This window comes from Mycosarcoma maydis, chromosome 2, assembly GCF_000328475.2.
Source record: "Mycosarcoma maydis chromosome 2, whole genome shotgun sequence".
NCBI classification, from domain to species: domain Eukaryota; kingdom Fungi; phylum Basidiomycota; class Ustilaginomycetes; order Ustilaginales; genus Mycosarcoma; species Mycosarcoma maydis.
Genome location: NC_026479.1, coordinates 851,188 through 873,608, shown reverse-complemented (window position 1 = coordinate 873,608; position 22,421 = coordinate 851,188). Strand labels below are relative to the sequence as shown.

General features: G+C 53.6%; 10 protein-coding genes and 1 non-coding gene across 11 annotated transcripts; 5 read left to right on the top strand and 6 right to left on the bottom strand.

Moving 5' to 3' along the window:
- Positions 1–627: 627 nt before the first annotated feature.
- UMAG_01101 (putative prefoldin subunit 5) lies at positions 628–1,548 on the bottom strand (the record flags this gene model as incomplete). Its single annotated transcript, XM_011388756.1, has 5 exons — positions 628–702; positions 789–917; positions 1,033–1,139; positions 1,262–1,394; positions 1,498–1,548. The coding sequence occupies 5 exons, from the start codon at positions 1,546–1,548 to the stop codon at positions 628–630; spliced, it is 495 nt and encodes a 164-aa protein (XP_011387058.1).
- Positions 1,549–1,970: 422 nt separating this feature from the next.
- Positions 1,971–2,387, top strand: UMAG_01100 (uncharacterized protein; the record flags this gene model as incomplete). The annotated part of the gene is made up of 1 exon (XM_011388755.1): positions 1,971–2,387. The coding sequence occupies one exon, from the start codon at positions 1,971–1,973 to the stop codon at positions 2,385–2,387; it is 417 nt and encodes a 138-aa protein (XP_011387057.1).
- Positions 2,388–2,680: 293 nt separating this feature from the next.
- UMAG_01099 (putative short chain 3-hydroxyacyl-CoA dehydrogenase) lies at positions 2,681–3,715 on the bottom strand (the record flags this gene model as incomplete). Its single annotated transcript, XM_011388754.1, has 1 exon — positions 2,681–3,715. The coding sequence occupies one exon, from the start codon at positions 3,713–3,715 to the stop codon at positions 2,681–2,683; it is 1,035 nt and encodes a 344-aa protein (XP_011387056.1).
- Positions 3,716–4,375: 660 nt separating this feature from the next.
- Positions 4,376–6,730, top strand: UMAG_11281 (putative DEAH-box ATP-dependent RNA helicase PRP43; the record flags this gene model as incomplete). Its single annotated transcript, XM_011389102.1, has 1 exon — positions 4,376–6,730. One exon carries the CDS (start codon positions 4,376–4,378, stop codon positions 6,728–6,730), a length of 2,355 nt encoding a protein of 784 aa, XP_011387404.1.
- Positions 6,731–7,565: 835 nt separating this feature from the next.
- UMAG_11280 (uncharacterized protein) lies at positions 7,566–9,164 on the top strand (the record flags this gene model as incomplete). The annotated part of the gene is made up of 1 exon (XM_011389101.1): positions 7,566–9,164. The coding sequence occupies one exon, from the start codon at positions 7,566–7,568 to the stop codon at positions 9,162–9,164; it is 1,599 nt and encodes a 532-aa protein (XP_011387403.1).
- Positions 9,165–9,357: 193 nt separating this feature from the next.
- UMAG_11279 (sterol homeostasis protein ARV1) lies at positions 9,358–10,572 on the bottom strand (the record flags this gene model as incomplete). The annotated part of the gene is made up of 1 exon (XM_011389100.1): positions 9,358–10,572. One exon carries the CDS (start codon positions 10,570–10,572, stop codon positions 9,358–9,360), a length of 1,215 nt encoding a protein of 404 aa, XP_011387402.1.
- An 807-nt stretch (positions 10,573–11,379) lies between these two features.
- Positions 11,380–12,027, bottom strand: UMAG_01096 (uncharacterized protein; the record flags this gene model as incomplete). Its single annotated transcript, XM_011388753.1, has 2 exons — positions 11,380–11,793; positions 11,902–12,027. The coding sequence occupies 2 exons, from the start codon at positions 12,025–12,027 to the stop codon at positions 11,380–11,382; spliced, it is 540 nt and encodes a 179-aa protein (XP_011387055.1).
- Positions 12,028–12,499: 472 nt separating this feature from the next.
- UMAG_16207 lies at positions 12,500–12,614 on the bottom strand. The gene has a single exon (XR_897721.1). It is a non-coding gene; the product is annotated as a 5S ribosomal RNA (ribosomal RNA).
- Positions 12,615–13,284: 670 nt separating this feature from the next.
- Positions 13,285–13,985, top strand: UMAG_11278 (putative phosphate transport protein; the record flags this gene model as incomplete). The annotated part of the gene is made up of 2 exons (XM_011389099.1): positions 13,285–13,308; positions 13,440–13,985. The coding sequence occupies 2 exons, from the start codon at positions 13,285–13,287 to the stop codon at positions 13,983–13,985; spliced, it is 570 nt and encodes a 189-aa protein (XP_011387401.1).
- A 1,223-nt stretch (positions 13,986–15,208) lies between these two features.
- UMAG_01094 (uncharacterized protein) lies at positions 15,209–16,348 on the top strand (the record flags this gene model as incomplete). The annotated part of the gene is made up of 2 exons (XM_011388752.1): positions 15,209–15,344; positions 15,465–16,348. 2 exons carry the CDS (start codon positions 15,209–15,211, stop codon positions 16,346–16,348), a joined length of 1,020 nt encoding a protein of 339 aa, XP_011387054.1.
- Positions 16,349–16,914: 566 nt separating this feature from the next.
- Positions 16,915–21,957, bottom strand: UMAG_01093 (uncharacterized protein; the record flags this gene model as incomplete). The annotated part of the gene is made up of 2 exons (XM_011388751.1): positions 16,915–21,383; positions 21,876–21,957. The coding sequence occupies 2 exons, from the start codon at positions 21,955–21,957 to the stop codon at positions 16,915–16,917; spliced, it is 4,551 nt and encodes a 1,516-aa protein (XP_011387053.1).
- Between the last annotated feature and the right edge of the window lie 464 nt (positions 21,958–22,421).

Sequence of the window (22,421 nt, the reverse complement as noted above, 5' to 3'; positions counted from 1 at the left end):
GCGCTTGACGATGTCCCAGCTGGACTGAATTACGAATTAGTTGTGCAGCTCAAGCAAACAAGATGGCTTCAGAAGAATTCACGATTGTGAATGGCTCAGGTGGCACTTCCTCTTTCCAAACTACCACACACTCACGACTCTACAAAAAAAGTTGGTGAAGCACACACGATTTCCACCAAAGCAACAAACCAAATCCAAAATCGCGAATCACTGAACAGTGGCCGAAAAAAGTCAACGCCACTACACCGTGACTCGTGACTCTCTGCTGTGAGCTCAGCCTAAGAAAACCATTGGTCAGCAACCCAGACCCTGAACCTCCCTCAATTTTGACAAAGCAACCACAATCACGAAGAAGAGCCCGCTACATTCGTGATTCACGATTCGTGATTCGTGATTCAGATTCACGATTAAACATAAGACGTGAAACCCCTCGAACGGTGTGAACGGTTCCGTCGTAACAAACGCCGGCTGAAAAATGTCGTTTCGTGCATGATCTTTTGATGATGATTCTACAAGCGTGAAGCTCACCTCCAGCGTGAGATGCAACGCGCAAGTCTATATGACGTAGAATGTGTGTTATTAGTACAATTGCAAGAGATGGAACATCGGCCGCGAAGTGCCTGTGGATCAGGACGCTGCTGCTGTCTGTGCTGCGCCTCGGCCAGGTTCCGAAGAAGTGGCTTGCTGCTCAGCTCTTGCTTTCTGTCCAGGTCAACGAGTAAGAGATGTGGAAGTGCAAAGTTAGTCAAATCCGCAGCACGGCGCGCTCAAAAGGCAAAGCTACTTACAAGTCGAATCATCTCGACAGTTGTCTGCAGATTCTCTTGCTGTCGCAATACCGTTTCTTGTAGTTGCTCCAGGTTCTTGGTGAGGAATTCGACCTTTTCCTGGTACATTCGGGTGGCATCCGCCGTTGACTGGCAGAGCGGGTATTTGCAGCGACATTGGCGAAAACACAGATGTGGGATCATAGAGTCAGCTGTTCACGTACATGTGTGATGGCTGTGCTTTCACCCATTTCATGGCCCTTACCTTTTCCACAAAGTAGCCAGTGCCCACATCGACGATAACTTTTTCCAGATCCGAAAGCTTGCCAGGAACGTACAGCGATGATGTTAATGGGATCAAAGTTGTCTTGTCTGGGTCGTTCAAGTATCAAAAGTCACGGGGATGGGTGAAAGAAGAAGGGCTGTCAGCAAATGAGCTTCACTCGCTCCTGGCAAACTGCCATCCAATTGCAATGCTCTTAATGTGGTCCTACCTTTGTTCTCAGGTTTCACAGAAGCTACGCTTTCGATGCAGCTCTTAAATTTGGCCTGTGCTGCCTTGAGCTGTCCGAAGGATGAAGTCAGGTGCTGCACCTCTGTTTCGAGCTGCTTCTTAACCTCCAAAAGCTAGACAGCGGTAAAAGCCACATGAAAATTATGTGAAGAAAAGCGTCAAGAGTCAGTCGTTGGTCTACTTCTAAGGAAAGCACGCGTATGGCGCAACACGTACCTGCTGGACATCTAACGACATCAGATCCACATGCTGACCCTTCGAACCCATCTTTACCGATCGAGAATGTTGTTTTGGAAACGTGTCAGGGCAGAATCGTAGCTCAACGTTATGCACAGTAGTTGCTAAGAAGGACCTCGTCGTGATGAGAGCGGCTTTGCTTCGTTCAGATATGTAGGTGCGGTGACAAGGAGCGCGGGTGTTGGAGTGCAGGTAATCACGAATGATAGCTGGCTCGTGTGCGGCTCCACCCACGCCCGCGTTCCATTCTCCTAATCCTAAGGTTTTCGGCGAATTCAAGAAAACCAGTCACGACTCGTGACATTTTAAGCCTGCTCGTCAGATTTTTTTTATACTGTCCTTCTCAACACCATCAAAGCTGCGCTTACGGATTGCAGTTCCGTCTATCCAATCTACTTTGAGAAGCGGCCAACCTGTGAAGCGTTCGCGGCTCAGCTCATCGCCATTCAAAAATGGGCAAATCATCAAAGTTTTACAAGAAAGCATCGCTCAAGGAGAAGCAAGCTGGCCAAGGCAAATTGCGATCATCTGCATCCTCGTCAGCCGGTACATCTAGCTCTAATGCCCAAGTCTTTAAGCAAGTAGCCATCAAGAAAGCCGCTTTGACCGGAAAGGCGCTCGAAAAGAGACAAGCCCTCGAGCAGAAGTCTCGCGAAAAGGAAGAAGCAACTCGTGCAGCTAAGCCTGTCTTCCGTCAAGCCGGCCCTGCACCGAGGACCGAAGATGTAGACGACGAAGACCAACACAAGTTGGGCGAACATTCCGAAGTCATCAAAAGACGCGCACGCAATCGACAAAGGAAAGATTGGGGCCCAATGCCAAAGGACATGGGTATCGACTATCTGAAGCAGTGGGATTCTCGCTCTTAAGCAATGCCTGCAGTCACTCATTCAATCCGTGCCGCCCTCGATACTTTCCTTCGCCCTATCTCTCAAGTATACCCATCATAGTAGTCTTTCCTACCCTTCATAGATGAAACCTCGCCCAATGTTCAAGCTATTGGCGAGAATCCCGTCGTGTATCAGTAGTACGTCTCGCATTGTACCCATATCACTCCGCAACTAAACAACAACAATAGTGTTTCTATTACAAAGCTTGACGTATCTGTTTCTTTCAGTTGAAAACGAGACGATCAGAAGGATAGCGCTTTGTGCTAGTCGATTTACTTCTTAGGAGGAGCAGGGTACTCGTAGAAGCCACCCTTCTCACCACTCTTTTTGCCAAGCTTTCCCTGCTTGACCAGATCTTCGAGCAGCTTGGACTCCGAGACGGCGTCGGCATTGATCTCACCCGTCTTGACACGAGTCTCCCTCCAGCCCTTGGCGATGTGCGAGAGTGTGTCGAGACCGACCAGGTCAGCCAGCTCAAAGGGACCCATGGGGTATCCAGCACCAAGCTTCATGGCAATGTCAACATCCTTGGCAGTGGCCTCACCTCGCTCGACAAGACGGATAGCCTCGAGCATGTAAGGGACAAGTAGTCGGTTTACGATGAAACCGGGCGAGTCAATGCAGGCGACGGGCGTCTTGCCCATGCGCTTTGCCACCTCGGTGAGGGAGTCAAAAGTGTCGTTGCTCGTTTTAGTGGTGCGAACGACCTCGACGAGCTTCATCTGCGGAACAGGGTTGAAGGCGTGGAAGCCTCCGAATAGTTCTTGCCTCTGAGCAGAGACCGCCTCAGCGACGTCGGTGATGGAAAGCGAACTGGTGTTGGATGCGAACAGTGCATCCTTGGGGGCCTTGCCGTCGAGAAAGCCGAACAGATCCTTCTTGATGCCGACGTTCTCGATGATGGCTTCGATGACCAAGTCAGTATCTTTGACAGCCGCCTCGGGGTCAGTGGTCACTTTGATCGAGTCGACAATGCCCTTGACGTACTGAGCCTGCTCTTCAGCGCTGGCCTCAGCCATGGACTTTTTGACAATGCGACCGAGCGACTTGGAGATGATAGTCTGGCCGTTCGCAAGCGCCTTGTCAGTCACGTCCGAGAGGGTGACGTTGAACTTGCCCTTGTGAGCCAGCACTTGTGCGATACCGGCACCCATGAGACCGGCTCCGAAGACTGTGATGTTCTGCACGTCCTTGTTCTGTACCAACGAAGTCGAAAAAGCGCGGGTGGCCGATCGACTCATCGAGGTAGAGATGCCTGCCTTTGCCTGAGCGGCCCGCAACGCGACTCGGGAGGGTTGAAGCATCATGTTGAGCGAATGTGGGACGTGGAAATGGTATGAGACGCGATGTAGCTGTTCGAGGTTGTGGAGCGAAAGGTGGTTTCCAGCGTCCAATGATTGTGATGTTCGAAGCACGCTTTCTTCTGAGAAGATTGGCACTGCTGGCAATCAAGTTACGTCAAACCGTCTCGAAAGAGCATTGCTCCTTCGTTGTGGACGTGTGCGCCGTACATGCCCGGGCCATCCGGATCGGCTACTGGAACGCTTGGCCACTGCCGAGCGTGAAAAGCGTAAGAGACAAATCCACAACCGTGAATCACGACACAGTCACAGACATTAGAGTCAAGAACCGTGAATCGTGAATCGTGAATCGTGAATAAAGAAATCGAGTTTCCAGGAAAGGCGAAGTGATGTAACGATGTAACAAGCAACGTATTTCTCACCTGTCTTGTCACGTGCCTGATTGCTGACTGTGGCTGACCATTCAAGAAACGCGAAATTTCAGCTGAGCTGAAGTTTTGGAAGCTGCATCTTTTCCCTTATCCCAGACAGAGCCAAATCAGGCTTCGTCCTGGCTCCTTTGGTCAAAGTCGAGATCCTGTTGCTTTGTTCGCTGTCCTATCACACCATCTCATCGAGCAAAGGTCAGCATCGATTGCATCCAAAAGACGCCGACCTTCATCCCCAATGTCAAGCGCACAAGCAGGTACCAGCGTCGACGCTGCCCGCCCATCCAAGCGCAGCAAGATGGAAGCTCCCGAGACCGAGACTATCACCAATCCGTATCTGGCCCACATGAACGGAGATGATGCTTCGTCTTCTGCTGCCGCTAACTCGAACGGCTCAGTTGCAGACGACCATCCGCTCGCTGGTCTTATACCGCGCAAGGTGACTGGTCCTCAGGCACGAAAGGTGATGGAGGGCGACGTCAACCCCTTCTCCGTTGCGCCCAAGCCGTTCTCGACCGAATACAAGAAGATTCTGGCAAAGAGGAAGGAGCTTCCCGTGTACGCACAGATGGACGACTTCTACCAGCTCTTTAATCACAATCAAATCATGGTCATGATTGGTGAGACTGGTTCCGGTAAAACCACCCAGATCCCCCAATTTGTTGCCTACTCAGATCTTCCAAATACACAGAAGACCAAGGGCGCCGACGGCGTCTTGGCTCCTCGCATGATCGCGTGCACCCAGCCGCGTAGGGTAGCTGCCATGAGTGTTGCCAAGCGTGTTGCAGAAGAGATGGATGTCTCGCTTGGCAAGGAGGTCGGTTACACTATCCGTTTCGAGGATGCCACCGATCGAAGGACCACTTTCCTCAAGTACATGACCGACGGTATGCTTCTGCGCGAAGCCATGCATGACCACAATTTGGAGCGTTACAGCTGTATCATTCTCGATGAAGCGCACGAACGTACGCTTGCCACCGATATCCTGATGGGCCTGTTGAAGGAGGTTGTTCAAAGGCGTTCGGACCTCAAGCTGATCGTCATGTCGGCCACGCTCGACGCGCTTAAGTTCCAAAAGTACTTCAACGACGCTCCTCTGCTCAAGGTCCCTGGTCGAACCTTCCCTGTCGAGACTTTCTATACTCCTGAGCCAGAGCCAGACTACCTGGAAGCTGCTATTCGCACCGTGATCATGATCCACCAGGCAGAAGATGCAGGCGACATCCTTGTCTTCCTCACCGGTGAAGAGGAGATTGAGGATGCCTGTCGCAAGATCAAGGCAGAGGCTGATGACCTGGCAACCACAAATCCGGACCTCTGTGGACCGCTCAAAGTGGTACCGCTCTACTCTTCGCTGCCGCCTGCACAGCAGCAGCGCATCTTTGACGCTGCTCCGGCGCCCCTTACACCCAATGGTCCCCCTGGACGAAAGGTAGTGGTCAGCACCAACATTGCCGAAACGTCGCTTACCATTGATGGTATCGTTTACGTGGTTGATCCCGGTTTCAGCAAGCAAAAGGTGTACAATCCGCGTATCCGTGTCGAATCGCTGCTGGTAACGCCTATTTCCAAGGCCTCGGCGCAGCAGCGAGCAGGACGTGCAGGACGTACGCGTCCAGGCAAGTGCTTTAGACTGTACACGGAAAAGGATTGGGCCAACGAGTTGATCGAGCAGAGCTACCCCGAGATCTTGCGCAGCAACCTCGCCAACACGGTGCTTGAACTGAAGAAGCTCGGCATCTCAAATTTGGTAACCTTCGACTACATGGACCCGCCTGCGCCTGAGACCATAATGCGTGCGCTTGAGCTGCTCAACTACCTGGCCGCGTTTGATGACGAAGGCAACTTGACCCCGCTGGGCGAGATTATGGCCGATTTTCCGCTTGACCCTCAGCTGGCCAAGATGCTCATCGTCAGCCCCGAGTTCAAGTGCTCCAACGAGATTTTGACGATTGCCGCCATGCTTTCGGTTCCAAACGTCTTTGTGCGACCCAATTCGCAAAAGCAGCAGGCGGATGCAGCTCAGGCCGAGTTTGCTCACCCCGATGGGGACCATTTGACGTTGCTCAACGTCTACCATGCTTACAAGACCAACTGCCGTGATAACAAGACGGCTGCCGACTGGTGCTGGCAAAACTATCTGTCGCACCGTGCGCTAATGCAGGCTGACAACGTGCGTTCGCAGCTGCAGCGTCTCATGGAGCGTCACAACCTGGATTTGGTCTCGACGCCGTTCGAGGACAAGCGCTACTACACCAACATCCAGATGGCGATCGCTTGTGGCTTCTTCATGCAGGTGGCGCACCGTGCTGGCGGCAACAAGAAAGCGTTCCAGACGATCAAGGACAACCAGGTGGTCTCGCCACACCCCTCGTCGACGCTCGACCATGCTGCCGAGTTTGTCATATACCACGAATTTGTGCTGACCACGCGCAACTTCATTCGCACCATCACTGAGGTCAAGCCCGAATGGCTGTACGATTTTGCCCCTGCCTACTTTGACCCGAACAACATGGACGGTGAAGTCAAGCGCATCATGAGCGCTCTCAAGGCTCGCAAGGAGAAGGGTGGTGCCACTGGCAAGCGCAGGTAAGAGAGGAACGTTACCGTTGTTTGAGTCGCAATTTCTACTTGCCAGAGTGTCCGCCTGCACGCATACACCATCATAGATAATCATGCCATACATATATCGACAAGTTGACTGCTTTTGGTGCCGCTTTTGATGCATGCTCTGACCAAAACGCGAGGCTCCCCTCATGGTTGAAGAATGAACCATCACGAATGGCTACGAGGTTGAAAAGAATCGAGAGTTGCACGTTGATCTTCGTGCCTTGCTGAGGGACGGGTCCACACGCAGTAAGTAACGGTAGCGCCAGACGCTGAGTAAGGCATGCGCCCAAGCCTAAACTGAGCTGCTGTGATGTGAGCACTGACTTGCTGAATTTTGGCGTGTGATTTTGTGGAGAGAGGTGGAATTTCAGACACAAGAGCACGCAACGCCGCCAAAAACGTGGGATTGTGAGACTGCAGCATTCGTGATTCATGTGATGATGCAATAGGCACAACCTCGACCCACAAACCACTTGACGACCCGCTCGTCTCGGTTTACCATTCAATCCCTCCATCAACAACGCTTGCAAGATTCGAGATCACTTCTGACCAGCTGCTTCATCAAGCAAGGCAAGGCGTCGCACCCCGTCATTGTGCTAACGTTTCCTTTATTGCGCGAGGTGGATCAATTCAGCAATTGTATTGAGCGACCAACACAACAGAATCAAGCTTGCCCGACGCATGCTTCGCAAGGGTGGCGTCAAGCATCGCATACGGTGTTGCAATCTCTCATCGACTTCAAGCGGCGTCTCCAGGTAAACTAGGTCCCAACTCGGTCGTGAGTGTACCCCGCTCTTTCTGATCTTGCATAGCTCACCATGTCTACAGGCTCGTTTTCCAGAAATGCTGGCGGTGTCTTTGGGATGTTTGGTGCCGCAGCGCAGCATCTCAATACCCAGGATCAAAGCAGCAACGCCTTCGCCTCAAGTTCTGGCGCCTCGGTCTGGGATGAGCCTGGCCGTACAATGGACCTCGTCTTTATCATGGACGCAACGGGCTCCATGGGTAGCTACATCAACTCGGCCACCAAAAACATCGAGACCATCTGTGAAAACATCATCCACTCTGAGCAGCTCAGTGGTCCAGGCGCGCTGCGCATCGGCCTCATCGCCTACCGTGACCATCCACCACAGGATCATACCTACATCGTCAAGAACTTCGGCTTCCACAACAAGGTCGAAAAGGTCAAAGAGGCACTCAAGACTCTATACGCATCTGGTGGAGGCGATGGCCCCGAAGCGGTCACTGCTGCCATGAAAGCGGCTCTCGACCTGGATTGGCGTCCGCATGCAACCAAGCTTGCGGTTCTGATCGCCGATGCTCCCCCACACGGCATTGGCGAGTACGGTGATGGATTTCAAGAAGGATCTCCCGACGGCCACGATCCACTTCGGCTCGCACGTCAGTATGCAAAGGCAGGTATTCCCCTCTTCATGATTGCTTGTGAGCCTGCGCTTTCAGGCTATCAGCACGCTGCCGACTTCTTCCAAGGTCTCGTTCAAATCACTGGAGCAATGCTGGTACCCCTCACCACAGCCAGTCTTTTGAGCCACGTCATTCTGGGCATTGCTGGTGAAGCTATGGATCTTGAACGGTTGCATCGCGAGATCGGTGATGCCATAGCAGAACGCATCCAGTCATTGAGTCTGGAAGGTGGACAGAGTAACCCCATGGACGATGTAGCCAGGGAGCTGCACGAGCGACTGCTGTTGCGCAACGAAAGCACCAAGCAACTTTACATCGAAAGCATCTACCGCGACACGGAAGAATCACGCCACAATATCCAAGTGTGGGCGAAAGCCCCGGACCTCGCTACCGCGCGACCCAACATCAAGCGTGTTATCGGCTCGCGGCTCAGCGACAAGTATCTGCAGACGCGAAGGGCAACCTCGTCGTACAAGCCCTATGTCCCGTTTCCCAAACCAGCCGGCGGCAGCGGTGGCGCCACGTCGACAGCCTTTGGCAGCTCTTTGGCAACCTCGCCGCCATCGTCTCAATCCGGTTCGCGCAAAGTGGTCACCGAGTTCAGCACGTTCAGCGCTAGCCCCGGAATGAGCTTCCAACATACAGGCTCACCTCCGTCGGCCAACGCGTCAACGTTTGGTGGAACATCGGCTAGGATTCAAAACGGAGGATTTGGGTACAAGGACGCACAAGGCTTTGCCTACCGAAGCAGAGATGCAGCCATGATGGACGATGACGATGACGACGATGCACTCCGAGTGGATGGCGGCGAGGAAGAGGAGGCGAGCGACTCAAAAGCGCTACCTGTGGCGGTGAATGAAGACGGTGTCATTCAGGTACAGGGCGAGGATGGGCAGACGCTGGCGTACCGACAGGGCGCGATCTCGTTCGATCAGGTCAGAAGATTGGCCATGCAGTCTGCTCACCGTGGAGGATTGGCTGCGGAGTCATAAGATCCTGGTGTGTGAGATATCATGCCCATGTGTTCTCAAAGCTCCTCTCTTTCTCTCTCTGCAAGGTCCAGAACGATACATGACAAACAAGCAAGTCACATGAGCTTTGTTATATAGAACCGACATTTCTGAAGTGGTTTTCATCTATCTCTGTTTCGTCTTGGGTGGTTTGATGCAGCGGAGGGAAGAGGTATCACTCTAAGCAGGTATACAACCAAGCGCTTATGAGAGCCTGTGCACTCCAAGCGGCGGCCAAGATTGCGGCGGGGGCTAAAGTGTGTATGCACGTCTTTCGCTTGTGCGCAGCGGTGGATGGGAGACAGGTAGCTAAGGCGACGCCTGCGTTGAGGCTAGCCAGGAATGTACGGATGATCCAGACGATGCGACGTTTACTGAATGCGGATGTGTCTGATGAAGTGGACCAGGTTGGGGTGGTTGGTCGTGGGAATTTGGTGTTCCATAAGAGGACGAAGAGCAGGAGAATCAGCGGAGACAGTTGGGATAGCAGAAGGGCTTGTGTGGGGAGGAGCGGGTCGGCAAGGTGCGAGTCAAGAGCAAGAGGTGGCTTTGCGCTGCTCTTTGTCGGCTTGGATGAGGTTGGTGATTGCGTCGATAGAAGGTATCGAATCGTGAGATGCGTGAGCAGTGCAACGCAAAAATGCAACACTGAAGCTTCGATTATTGTCAGCATCAACACGTTGATGTACGAGATCAATGTTGGCACCATGACATCGCTTGACATTGCCAGTCTCACCGATGCGCTGTTAGAGAGCCACAGTGGAGCTGCGCTACATACAACACCAACCGCACCCATTTCCCTTTCAGCATGCTCCGAACGTGCGGTGAACACCGACGCGAAAAACATACCCGCTTGCATCGGCACCCATCTCTGCATCCTCTCCATCACGTTGGCCGCTCGGTTTTTCGTCAGCTCCGCCCCACCCGCCGGCGGTAGCGACGGATGTACGCATAGGTAAAACCAACGAATGTATGCATCCACCAGGCACAGTGCTACGAACCTCTTGAGTACAGCAAATACATGTCCCCATTTCAGCTTCTTGGGAGCTTGTCCTGTTGTTTTAGCCGCTTGATCAGGTGTGGGGTTGAAAATGGAGCTCCTGTTGAACAGCAAATGACGATAAGCCTGCGACTTTGCAAGAAGAAGGTCGATGATGACGATAGGCAGATCGTGTTCCAGATATTCGTCGGCTAGAATTGCTGCTGATGCTGAACCAGCAGCGGGACCAGTGGCAGTAGCGGTATCAGAAGGCGAAGTGGAACAAGTGGAGGTGCAAGCTGGTGTGGGTGAGCAGATTGAGGACGAGCAGGGGGAAAGAACTATGTGGTCTTTGCCATATCGCATGTAGAGCGATTCGATAGGTGTTGCACAGTGGATGCAGACCGGCATTGTTGCGCGCTTGTCGTGGCTAGCTTGTGAGATGGTGCGATCACGCTAAGCGCAACAGAGTGACGGTGGACGTGGTGCGCAAGCAGGAGCACCCAGCCTTGGCGCTACGACCGTTAAATGAACGTCTTCATGCGAACTTGCTTGCGCACGCGCTTATCGAAGAGCTCATCATATGAGCCGTGCAAACGGCAAAAGAGAAGGAGAAAGTTGCACGAAAGGTGAGCCCAGTCAATGGAAACCTCTCAGCCTCATGGTAGAGACCACGAACCACGACTTTCATGATTCAAGATTCGTGATTCGGGATTGTTTGGCCTGTGCTTACTCACCACACGGCACTGTCCTTCTCCACTCTGCCGTGTGCTGGACACAAATTTGTTGAATCCGTGATCCACGATCGTGAATCATGAATTTCACCCCACTAATCGTGAATGGCCTACACTCGGACAAGCAGATCGCATCTCGAACAGCTAGCTTCACGTCAGTAGCATTGCAGCGGATGCATGCCTGGTGGTACATGGATGAAGCAACAAAGTTTTGCGGCAACATGTTCGAATCTCGCCCCCATCCAGGCATGATCACTCGGACGAACTGGGTGCCACACACAGGCGGCATCATCTGCAAAGTCGACAAGTCGAGAGGTGTGCGAATAGGATTGCAAGAGAGGGCTTTCTAGGCTGAGTCAAACTTTTTTGGAGGACAGTAGGCAGCAAGGGAACAAAGCAGAGCGAGCCTCTGATCGCTACATGGACCAAGCCAGTCAAGAAGCAGGCAAGGATAGTGTTACAAGATTGTGATGAGTGGGCTTAGTTAGAAACCGGGAGGACGCAAGCCTTGGGGCGACTGTTGCTGGGGCTGGTATTGCTGCTGAGCCTGTTGCTGGCCAGGCACAGCTGCGGAAGCTGGAGGAGCGAGCATGTGCTGAGCGCCCTGCTGTTGGGCCATCATCTCCTTCTCCTGTGCTACGATCCTCGACTCGTCTTCGACAGCGAGAGCGAACGGCAATCCAACAAGGAGTGCCGAGGTGGTGACGACCCAGACGAGTTTGCCGGCGAGCAGTGAACCGGTGAAAGCGTATGAAGTGGTGGTGTTGAACGTCGAGGCGATCGAACGGCGCGTGCTGGGTGGGATGATATCGCGAAGTGCCGAAATACGTTCCCATACAGTCTCTTCTTTGAGAGCGAGTCCTCGTTCAGATACGTCAGAGTCATCAGAGAAGTCCGACTAGAGCGGCAAAGGCAAGAATAGCAGCAGTCGAAGCACGTGTCAGCGATGAATGCAGCAAGTCGGAATCGACAATGGGCACCGGAATACTGCAAAGAAAAAACTCACTTCAGCATCAGATTCGTCTTCCTCCTCCCAGTCATCGTCTTCAGCTGCAGTGGCGGCGGCAGCAGCATCCGAGGCTCGCTGTTGTCGGAGGATCTCCTCGTCGGGTACTTCTTCCAAGCGAACCATATTGACGAGCTTGCGTGCTTAGAAACCTTGGTGTGTGTGTGTGTCGAGATACGGAATCCGAATGATCAACCCTTCAAGTTGCTGACAGTCGTGAAGATGCAAGATGTTGTGTAGCTAGCAGCGAATCTCGATACCACTTTTTCTCCAGCAATGTCTGATGATTGTGCAATAAAGTGGAGATGACGAGAGCAAGAATAATTTCAGTCGTGAGTACGAATCTGAGCGGCTGGCTGAATCGTGACTGGATAGCAACTCGTGACTTGCAACTGGCTCCGTCTTCCGGGGCCCACACATGTTGGCCCAGTCATGAGTCTCTGAAAAATTTGCCATCCCTCTCATCTTACTGCAGAGCACTGTAGTCACGAGTCGTGAGTCGTGAGTGGTATACGGCCCTGGGCAATTTTGTATAACGTTTGACTCAAAGTCTAACACCTTTTCCCAAACGACATGTGAACACGGAGGAAAAATAAAAAAACTGCAGCACCTAGGATTCCCGCGTGGTCCCCCACCGCAGTACTGACTAGGCGACGACTTGCTTGACTGCGCAGATCGGACGGGATGCGGTATTTTCAAGTCTCTGTGGCCGCAGATGAATTGAATGGTTGTAAGTTTGGTATACATATGAACGATTCTTTGACTTAAGCATCACAACTCTGCTGAGCCCTTTCGACACGAGGTTGCGGGTATGGTCAGCTTGCGCGTGAGCTCGCTTCGTATCTGAGACACTCGCATTGAGCTTGGACCAAAGTTGTGGATGACCAGGAAGACAATGACGAGAAAGCAGTTAGAAGGCAAGAGAAGACGGCAGACTGAAAGTGCCAGACGTGAGAGAGTGAAAATGCTGTGGCGGTGGCAGAAGCCAAGGCACAACAGAGCCAAAGCTTTTTAGGCACACAGGTTGAGGCCGAGAATTCACGATTGAGATTCGGTGCGTTCCACGTCGCGGGTGTAGGAATTCGAGGCTGCGCAAGCAGTCTCTTGCAATCTGCAGCCAATACGAATCTAGAGAGCAGTAGAGCCTGCATTCGTGGTTTGGTCACGGCTCAGCGCGGCAGGCCGGCACAGCGAGAGAGAGCAATCGTGAATGCTTCGAGCAACGCGCGGTTTCTTCTTGAGCCAGCCAATCTTGAATACAAGCCCGTTTGCCGATCATCCATCTCTCCAGATTTGCATTCTCTCTGTTCCAACCACCACCTACCACCATTCTCTCTTGATCGCTCGTGCTTTCTATAACGTGAGCCGTCCTCTTTTTGCATCATGAGCGGAGCTATCGGAAACATGGTAAGCATTCTCTCCGAACCAGCCACACGACAACACGGTTGGCCGATCGATCGGTGGCACAACACGATGCATCTCCAATGCTGATTGCTGACCTCGTTCATCATGATTGGTGACCATTCGACTCGGAACAGGCCTTCATGTTTGGCGCCATGCAGGTCGCCAAGCGCATTCCGTTTGATGACAAGCCGGAATACATCGACTACGCACGTGCCGGCTACGTCACCGTCCAGCTGCTTTGCTTGGCAGTCTACTACTACTGCTCGATCCGAGTCAAGAAGGCCAACGACTTGACCGTTATCAAGTACGTCAACGCCAAGAACCCCATGTCGCAGGAACCTGGTGAGCTTGTCACCACCACCAACCGCGACTACGATCTCGCCGAGATCTCCAAAGCTACGCGCGGTATCTTGATGGGCTGCGCCATGGTCGGATTCATGCACCTCTACCTCAAATACACCAACCCGCTCGTCATCCAATCCATTTTGCCGCTCAAGAATGCGCTCGAATCCAACATGGCCAAGATCTGGATCTGGGGTCAGCCCGCCACCGGTGACCTCAAGCGTCCCTTCAAGGCTCCCCCCGGTCTGTTTGGTGCTGCTGGTCAGGCAGGTCCTCAGACGGATAAGGCTGCCATCAAGGAAGCTGAAAAGGCCGGTTCTGGTAAGAAGGATGAGTGATGCGATTCTTCATTATGCGTTTCGCCTAAGATCTCAGCATTGGAGCACTAGAGCATTATTGTATTGAACGTCTCTTTTCGCACCAATATCTCGAGCGAGGTTTCGTAGCGTCTAGTGTAGCTGGTGCATGACGCAGCCACAATGCTGCTCGCTGTCATTTCTTTCATGTACATACAACAAAAACTCTTTTCATTGCTGTCGGCGTACTACAGCCTTCGCATTTCTTTGTAACATGGTTTTCCTCTTCGACTTTGTATACAGTCTGCGCGGCTGCTGTGCTGACACAGCCTGATCCGAGTGAAAAGGTCTTGCACCTCTTGCGGCTGATCAACGAAGCAATGCTTTTGATTACACAAGGCTTTTCAACGCTTGGCAAAGAAATGACCAAAGGTGGAATGACGAGCCTTGAGAGAGGTGTCTGCGACAAGTCTGGGAGCTATCCCTGAACTTGGTGTGCTGCGGTGTAGTGATCGGCGACCGAGGCTTTCGAAGTTGGAGTCGGGTCACGAGTCGGTTCATGTTTGGACGGCGTTAGGAAGGCAGGCTTTCCTCAACAGTCACGAGTCACGAGTGGTAGCCTCTCACGTCTAGGATGCGCGAATCACGAATGTGCCCACCAGCAACCACAAAGACCAAGTCACGAGTTGTCGTTGTCATGTCTCTAAGGGCGCTGACAGGTATCTTGAGAGGTAATTAATCGTCACGTTCACTTCTGTTTCCCGATCTGCTCGACCTTGACGCTTACTCTACAATCGTGAATTCGTGATTGTATTTTAGACATACGTTATGGGGATTTTCGCGTCCGATATGGCTGGCCCCATTCACGATTCACGATTCACGATTGGGCTTGTATGCGCCCGGCTGGACGATCCACCGCGGTTTGCCAATGCACAAATTCAACTTGAACTTGATCGTCAAACTCAGTCTACACTTTGCGCTTCACACTTTACACTTCGCGCTTCACGCTTCTGGCTGCTCTTCTTACATCGCTTGAAACGGTCACGTTATCGTCGTTTCTTTCTCCCATATCGCTGGATTCTGCTTCGCATTGCAGTCGACATCATCGCTGCAAGAACAAACCCAACCTGGCCCTTCTCGGCGCGAGCTTATACCGGCACTTGATGGGCATTGGCAGCTGAACATACAACGATCTCAGTGAAACCTCAGAGTCACAAACCACACAATCATTGCCACGTCTTCTTCACCAGAAGAAAAGCACTAAAATGGCGTCCAACATTCGAGCTAGAGATGACCTATTAGAGGGCGACCTTGCTTACGTCGAAGCCGAACAAATCGAAGAGGACGAAGAAGAGGAAGATGAGGACGTCAACATTGGCGCATACGAAGACGAGATTTATGGTAAGTTGTTGGATCGATACAAGAGCAGGTAATGATGGAGTTTTACTCAAAAAGCACTTTCTCATGTCGTTCTGACGTCGTCTTGCTGGCTTGGTGTTTGTGCATGTGCTGTTTTGACAGAATCAGAATCTCCATCGGAATCAGGCACAGAGTCGCTCACCTGGATATCCTGGTTCTGCTCGCTTCCCGGACACGAATACTTTGCCGAAGTAGGCGAGGATTTCATCGAAGACGACTTCAACCTTACCGGCTTGAACGCACTAGTTCCGTTCTACAAGGAAGCGCTCGAGATGATCCTCGACGTCGAACCTCCCGAGGAAGACTCGCTCAAGATCCCGGATGTGTCAATCGTCGAATCCTCCGCCGAGCTTCTCTACGGTCTTATTCACCAACGATACATTTTGACGCGACACGGAATGCAGCAGATGGTAGACAAGTACGAAGCTGGCCATTTCGGATTTTGTCCCAGGGTGTTTTGTCATAGCCATCCCGTCTTGCCGTGCGGAAGGAGCGATCTGCCAGGTCTGGATACCGTCAAGCTCTTCTGTCCGAACTGCATCGACAACTACAGTCCACCCAGTAGCAGGTTTCACGGTGTAGATGGCGCGTTCTTTGGAACCACATTCCCGCATCTCTTGTATCAGTGCTACCGCGATTTGTTCCCGAGCATCCTTGATCCCAAGCAAGCGGGTGCTGAGTCCAACAGTGTGCTGCAGTACAACGCAGATGCGTCCGGTGCAGGTGCAGACTCGAGCATCACACCAGTCATCAGAGGTGCCACCATCGAGGCAAGTGCAGCAGCAGACGCACAAGCAGCATCCAAAGCCACAACACTAGCTCATCGAACCATCCAGCCAGAACAGCTCGGTAAACGCGTCGCCTTCACGCGTACCTACACACCCAAGATCTACGGCTTCAAGGTCTCCGAGTACGCCAAAACTGGCCCCAGAATGAAGTGGATGCGCTTAAGACCCACTTCCCTCGACCAGCTGGATCGTATCTAACCTAGTCCCCACCCCGTGTATCCTTCTCCTTTGTCATTCCACTGTCATATCCTACCTTTTCCTCATCTGCAACTCATCCTACCTTATTCTCACTCCTCTCACCTGTGAATTATTATACCTACTGTCCAGTATCGCCTACCTGCAGACCCCTCGATACCTCTGGAAACTCTTTCTGTCCTGGCCGCTCAACCTCTCAAATGCACATGTCTGCCACAACAAACTACGCACCACAACTTCCATCCTCCCTTGCCTCCATCCTCTTCCAGCACATATCACACTGCTTTTCAAGCGCAGACGCACGTTTGCACAGCTAAAACAGAGACCAAAAAGAAGTCCGCGGTCGAGTTCGCAAAATGTTAAAAGTGAAACAAGCAACCGACAACAAGCACCGTGGAGGGGGGGGAAAGTATTTACAACTCGAATGAAACGAATGCGAACGAGACCAAGCTAGTTAAATGATGTACAAGTATTCTGCATTATGTGATGGCAAGAGTAACGGTGGTATTGTCGAAAGCGGTGGTGCGGAACCACTCCGTAAAAGTAGGCTGCCTTGTATACATGCTCGTTCAACCTTGCTGCGTCTGCGGCGAGCCTCTCGTGGCAAGGTGCGGCGATCCAGCCGCGGCGCCTCCCGCAACAGCTGCAGCAGCGGCTGCATTCTTGAGCTGCTGTTGCTGGACTGCGTGCAGATTCAAGTTGGCCTGGACAGGCGAAGCATGGTACGAAACAGGGGACTGGGCAGCCATCATCTTGGCGTTGGCAGCGTTAGTCGCAGCCGCGATGGCGGCTCGACTAGCAGCTGAGATCTGTGGCGACGGCGAGTTGGTTGCATTCGTGGTAGCCGAAGTGCCATTCTGTGCTGGCGAACTGCCAGCCATCGCACCAGCGATGCCGTTGGCAGCGAATCGTGGAGACCCGGCGGTCGATGCGCGAGACATGGCAGGCGACCCCTGGTTCGACGCATTGCCACTCATCTGCTGTTGCTGGTGTTGTTGCTGCTGCTGCTGCTGCTGTTGTTGTTGTTGCTGTTGTTGTTGTTGTTGCTGCTGCTGTGCGCCGAACGCAGCTTGAGCAGCCTGCTGAGCAATCTGCAGAGCTCGGTTGGGAGGCAGTCGCAGGTTCAGATTCGCATTCTGAGCCAGCGCTGCCTTCATGGCCATCAGCTGAGCAGAGGTGGCGTTGCCCTGTTGCCCTTGCATCATCTGAGCCTGCTGTTGCAGCGCTTGGAACTGCTGCAGAGCTGCGGTTCCGCTCTTCATCTGCGCGGCCGCAAGGCTCAAGTTAAGGTTGAGGGCTCCGGTCTGATTGTGCTGCTGCTGTGGGACCTGCTGGGCCTGTTGCTGAGGCATAATCAGACCTGGTTGCATCACGGGTGAGGGATTGGTTCGAACTGTGTTTTGTCCGTTAGCCGCTGTCGAAACAGGAGATGCTGAGGTTCGTGCGATTTGCTGCTGAGGTTGAGAGCTTACCCTTGCGTGTTGCATCGGCGGACTGCCGGCATTCCCATTCATGTTGAGACTCAGGTTCATGCCGAACGGCGCAGCGCCGTTGGGCACAGTGAATGCAGCAGCCTGCATGGGCGAAGAGAGCGACATGTTTTGCTGCGGCATCGACCTCGCCAAGTGCTGCTGCGCCTGCTGCATCTGTGCCTGGATCGAAGTGGCGTCGAACGGCATTGACTGGCCCAGCAGGTGAGTCTGGCCTTGGGCTGCAGCGGCAGCCATCTGCATCTGCAACTGCATCTGCATTTGAATGGGCATCTGCATCTGCATTTGCACGGGCAAGCCGATCTGCTGCTGCTGAGGCTGCTGTTGACTCACACCACTCATACGCCTTTGCTGCTGTTGTTGCTGTTGCTGCTGTTGTTGTTGTTGCTGCTGTTGCTGCTGCTGCTGAGCTGCTGCTTGTTGAGCAGCCTGCAATTGCTGCTGCGCTGCGGCAAAGGCGGCCAGCTGTGCCTGCTGATTGTTGCTGTGTGAAAGAGACATGATCTGGCCACAAAAGGGCTGTGGCAGCTGCTGCTGCCCAGAAACCTGCTGCGTCTGCGGTTGCGGTGCCTGTGTCTGCGACAGCGCTTGATTCTGTTGTTGCAGTTGTTGTTGTTTTTGATGTTGCTGATTTTGTTGTTGCTGCAGAATTGCAGCTTGCTGCGCTTGGGTCTGAGCAGCCGCTTGCGCCTGTGCTTGAGCCTGGGCGGCGGCGGCGGCTTGCTGCTGTTGCTGCTGCTGTTGCTGTTGCTGTTGCTGTTGCTGTTGCTGCAATATCGCCATCTGAAGTTGCTGCTGCTGCGCTTGCAGCTGTTGCGCCTGAAGCGCGCTTTGCGAGCCACCGCCACCTGTCGCCGCAGCAGTTCGTGCTGCTGATGGCAGGGGCAGGTTTGCAGCACTCGGAATGCCTGGCAGCGTGGCAGTTGCAGCTACTGCGGCGGGTGCCCCCGAGGCCTTAGCAGATGTGTTCGCAGCAGACGATGACGAAGATGTGGCCGGCTGCTCCACGTAGCCGGCTGGCTTTGGAGCCGGCGCTTCGGCAGCCGCTTGCGCTTGTTGCAGGTTAGTTAGGTCCGTCGACAGCTTTAACAAATCGGCTTCTTCAAGCAGAGTCATCCTGTAGCGCATGAACTTCTGGTCAAAGTCGTCCAGCACAGCCTCATCATCATCTTCCATGCCTCCCAGGGCAGTGAGACCGAGGCCGGCGAAACGACCCAACTCATCGTCGTATCGCCACTGCTCTTCCAGCCGTGTCCAGAGCTGAAGCTCACGCTCCGGGTCGAGTGTGTCGTCAGAGCCATCGCTGTCCAATGCATCGCCTTGCTGCTCCGTTTCACGCTTGTCGTGACTCTCTTCCAATCCCAGCATGTCGATGTCACCAACCTCGGTGGCTTGGGTACTAACGACACCGACCGAGGTGCCACTGAGACGCGAACGATCGCTCGAGTCCGAAGATGTGCTGGAGGCGTCAGAGTGCTGCGAGCCCGATATTTCCTCGAGCGAGTTGGTCGATGACGCCGCGGCCAAAGGACCACTGCGCGCAAAGGGCCCACAAAAGGCGTCATTGCCTTGGTTGAGGATCGACTGCACAGCAGGATGCGTTGTGGAAGCAAGTAGCTGAGGGCGGAGGTCGGGTGAGAAAGCAAAAGGCCCTGTCAACGCCTTCCGGTTGGACGGAGGAGGATTGGCGAGACCAAGGTCTGGAAGTGTAGAGGAGATTGGCGCCGATGAGTAGGCTGGTTGCGTGCTGCGAAGATCGCGCGCTTCGACGCTTGGCAGATCTGTCTTGGTTCGGCCAAGGCGAGGCCAGTCACTGAGGCTCGTGGGCACAGGACTCGGGACGGGGAGGCGACGGTCCAAAAAGACACGACCACCACGGCCGACGCGCCTACGGAACGATGGCGGTCGGCCCGCTCTTGTGGCGAGAGGCGAAAAGGGTAGCGGTTCATCGGATGACTCGGCGTGAATGGGGCGGAAGGCTCGCAGCGGCGCAGGGGCCGGTATTGGCTGAAAGGCAGCGTCGCTTCCCTCCTCCCAACCCAGATCTGAGTCAGCTTTGCGCAAGCATTCGCGCTCGATGTACGCCTGCACAGCATGGACACGCTCGAGAATGGCAGACCCCATACCTGAGACGCCACCCGCAGCGGCAGCTGCCGCGCCTCCAGAGGTGCCATCGGCCTCGCCACCTCGCGACTTGCGCCCAGCCAGCTTGATAGTCGTTGCAGCTTCTTCGACCTTGCGCTTCTTTTTGACCGGCCCTGACGAAGCTTGTGTCGGGTCTCTGCGCTCGCCCGAGATGAGCTCCTCGTCCTCCAAGCCCTGCTGCGGGCCAACAATGCCCCACTGCCGTTTAATATCCATGAGGTCCTTGACGTTCTCCCAACATTCGCGACGTTGCCGTAATGAGGCGCGCTTCGTCTTTTCACGCTGCGCCACGAGCTCGGTCAAAGCTACTGCATGCTCAAGTTCGGCACGGAGTCGAATCATCTTTTCGATGTGGAGAGCGTCGGTCTTTCGAGTCTTGCGAATCTGCTTGACTTCACGTCGACGGAAGCAAACGTAGGGATCATTGTCGTTGGTCTCGTCAAAGTTGAGGTAGGGTGTGACCGCACGACCTTCTCGCTCTTCGCGGCGGCTCTTCCAGTGTGGGTAGACGACCGTTGCGAGGTTCTTGAGATCGGTCAGATTCTTGTATGGATTGCGGGGTGACCACTCAGTGGAAGTGGTTGGGATGGAAGACGAGCCGGAGGAAGCGGCGCCAGCAACAGGCGGCCGGCGAGCTTGCGAAGAGGAGCCAAGGCTAGCGCTGACCGTCTTTTCCCAGCTCAGCGGAGGCAAGTCGGGTTGCGCGAGTGCAGAGATGCTCGACGACGGTTCGAAGTAGGAGAGGAGCTCTTCGCAGGTCGGGATCTTGGTCACGTCGAGGTGGAGAAAAGGCACCTGTTCGGAGGTGACCTGTTCGAAGACGGTCATGATCATCTCGAACTGTTCCTCTGAAAGCAGGCGGTAGCTGCCCTGATTCTCGGCGACGAGCTTCTCGATCGCCTCCTCGCGCAACTTCTCCTTTGCCTTGCCTTTGCCGGCGCTTCCGGCCAGCGGTCCCGTTTTGGTATTACGAATCGCCGTTGTAAGCGCCTCTTGTGCCTTTGCATTGCGGGTCTCGAGCCAATCCTGGTCATCTTCGTCCATGTTGTAGCTGGGACCTTTGATGCAATCTTCTACCGTGTCAGACCAACGAATGTACGTCACCGGATCCGAGTAAACTCCTGATGGGTACAGCTTTGAAAACTCGGTATTGGAAAGCGTGCCGTGCGCATCGGGAACGGGAATGCTGTATGCCGCCTTGGTCGTCTCTGTCGTGGAGTTTCCTTCTGCGGTCGCGAGCTGGTTTGAGGACAAGGCCGCCTGCAAATGGTGCTCCGAGATTTCGTTGGCGTCAACACCCAAGTTAGAATCCTGGGTATGTTCCTGGCCTTCGAACTCGGGCTCTGGCCCCGCCACCACCGAAGTGGCGGCGTTGAGCAAATGCGAGCCACGTTGAACGCATACTGACGCGATGCGATCCCGGAACGACAGTGAAGAGTGTAGCAAAAATGTTCAAGCGACGATGTTGTTGTTGATGATGATGATGATGATGATGGTGGTGGTGGTGGTGGTGGTGGTGGTGATGGTGTTTTTGGTGGTGACGAGGAGAAGACAAGTTGGTGCGACATGTGTGGACAATGATGCAAGTGTTGTGTCGAAACAACGGTAGAAATTTGAACAGAATTGGTTAGAGAACGGTTGAACGGTTCGTTGATACCATCAGGTTGGTACAATATGAAAAATGACGGATCGTGACGAGGGGGAATTTAAATGGCGACGAGGGGTCAATTATCGCGTGGGAGTGTCGATTTGAATATGGAAGAGGAGGAGTGACAGCAGAAGGGCAGAAAACAGAAAATTCAAAATGGGGAGAAAATGGTCAGTTCAACGAACGTGTTTAAGGGGCCAGTGGTAAGGTATAAATGATAGGCAAAGTGGAAAGGGGAGGCACTCACGCTTCTGCCTGTATGAAAGCTTTTTGTTCCTGACTCTGCTGGACGTAGTCGCAGCAGGGACAGGAGCTGCGCTTCTCGCCATGCCGGTTGGTGACGAGCTAGATTGATGCCGTCGCGCCCATCCAAATCAATTGAGCTGGTGCGGTGAACGACGATGGCGACGGGAAAAATGTAGCTACGATGGTCGGTGTAGACAAATTCGGGAGGAAGGAATGTGCAGAATCCGCTCCGGGTCTTAGGGGGGGTAGTGTCGAATCTGGATATTGGTGTCGAGGTCAATATCGGTTATCGATGCCGATGATGATGACAATGAATACGCTTGAGAACGTCGACGAGAGTTAGGATAAAAGGAAATTAGACGGCGCAAGGCGATTTTGGGAAGGATATGACTAGTGTACAAGGAACAACAAAATAGCTGCACAAATGGAAATCTGACCACTTCGAAGGCAAGTCGACGGCGGTAGCGGCGACGGTGTCGTGACGAACGACAAAGGCAGACGACACCAGGCTTGCGTGTGAAGATGATCGTGACGGAAGAGGCGTGGA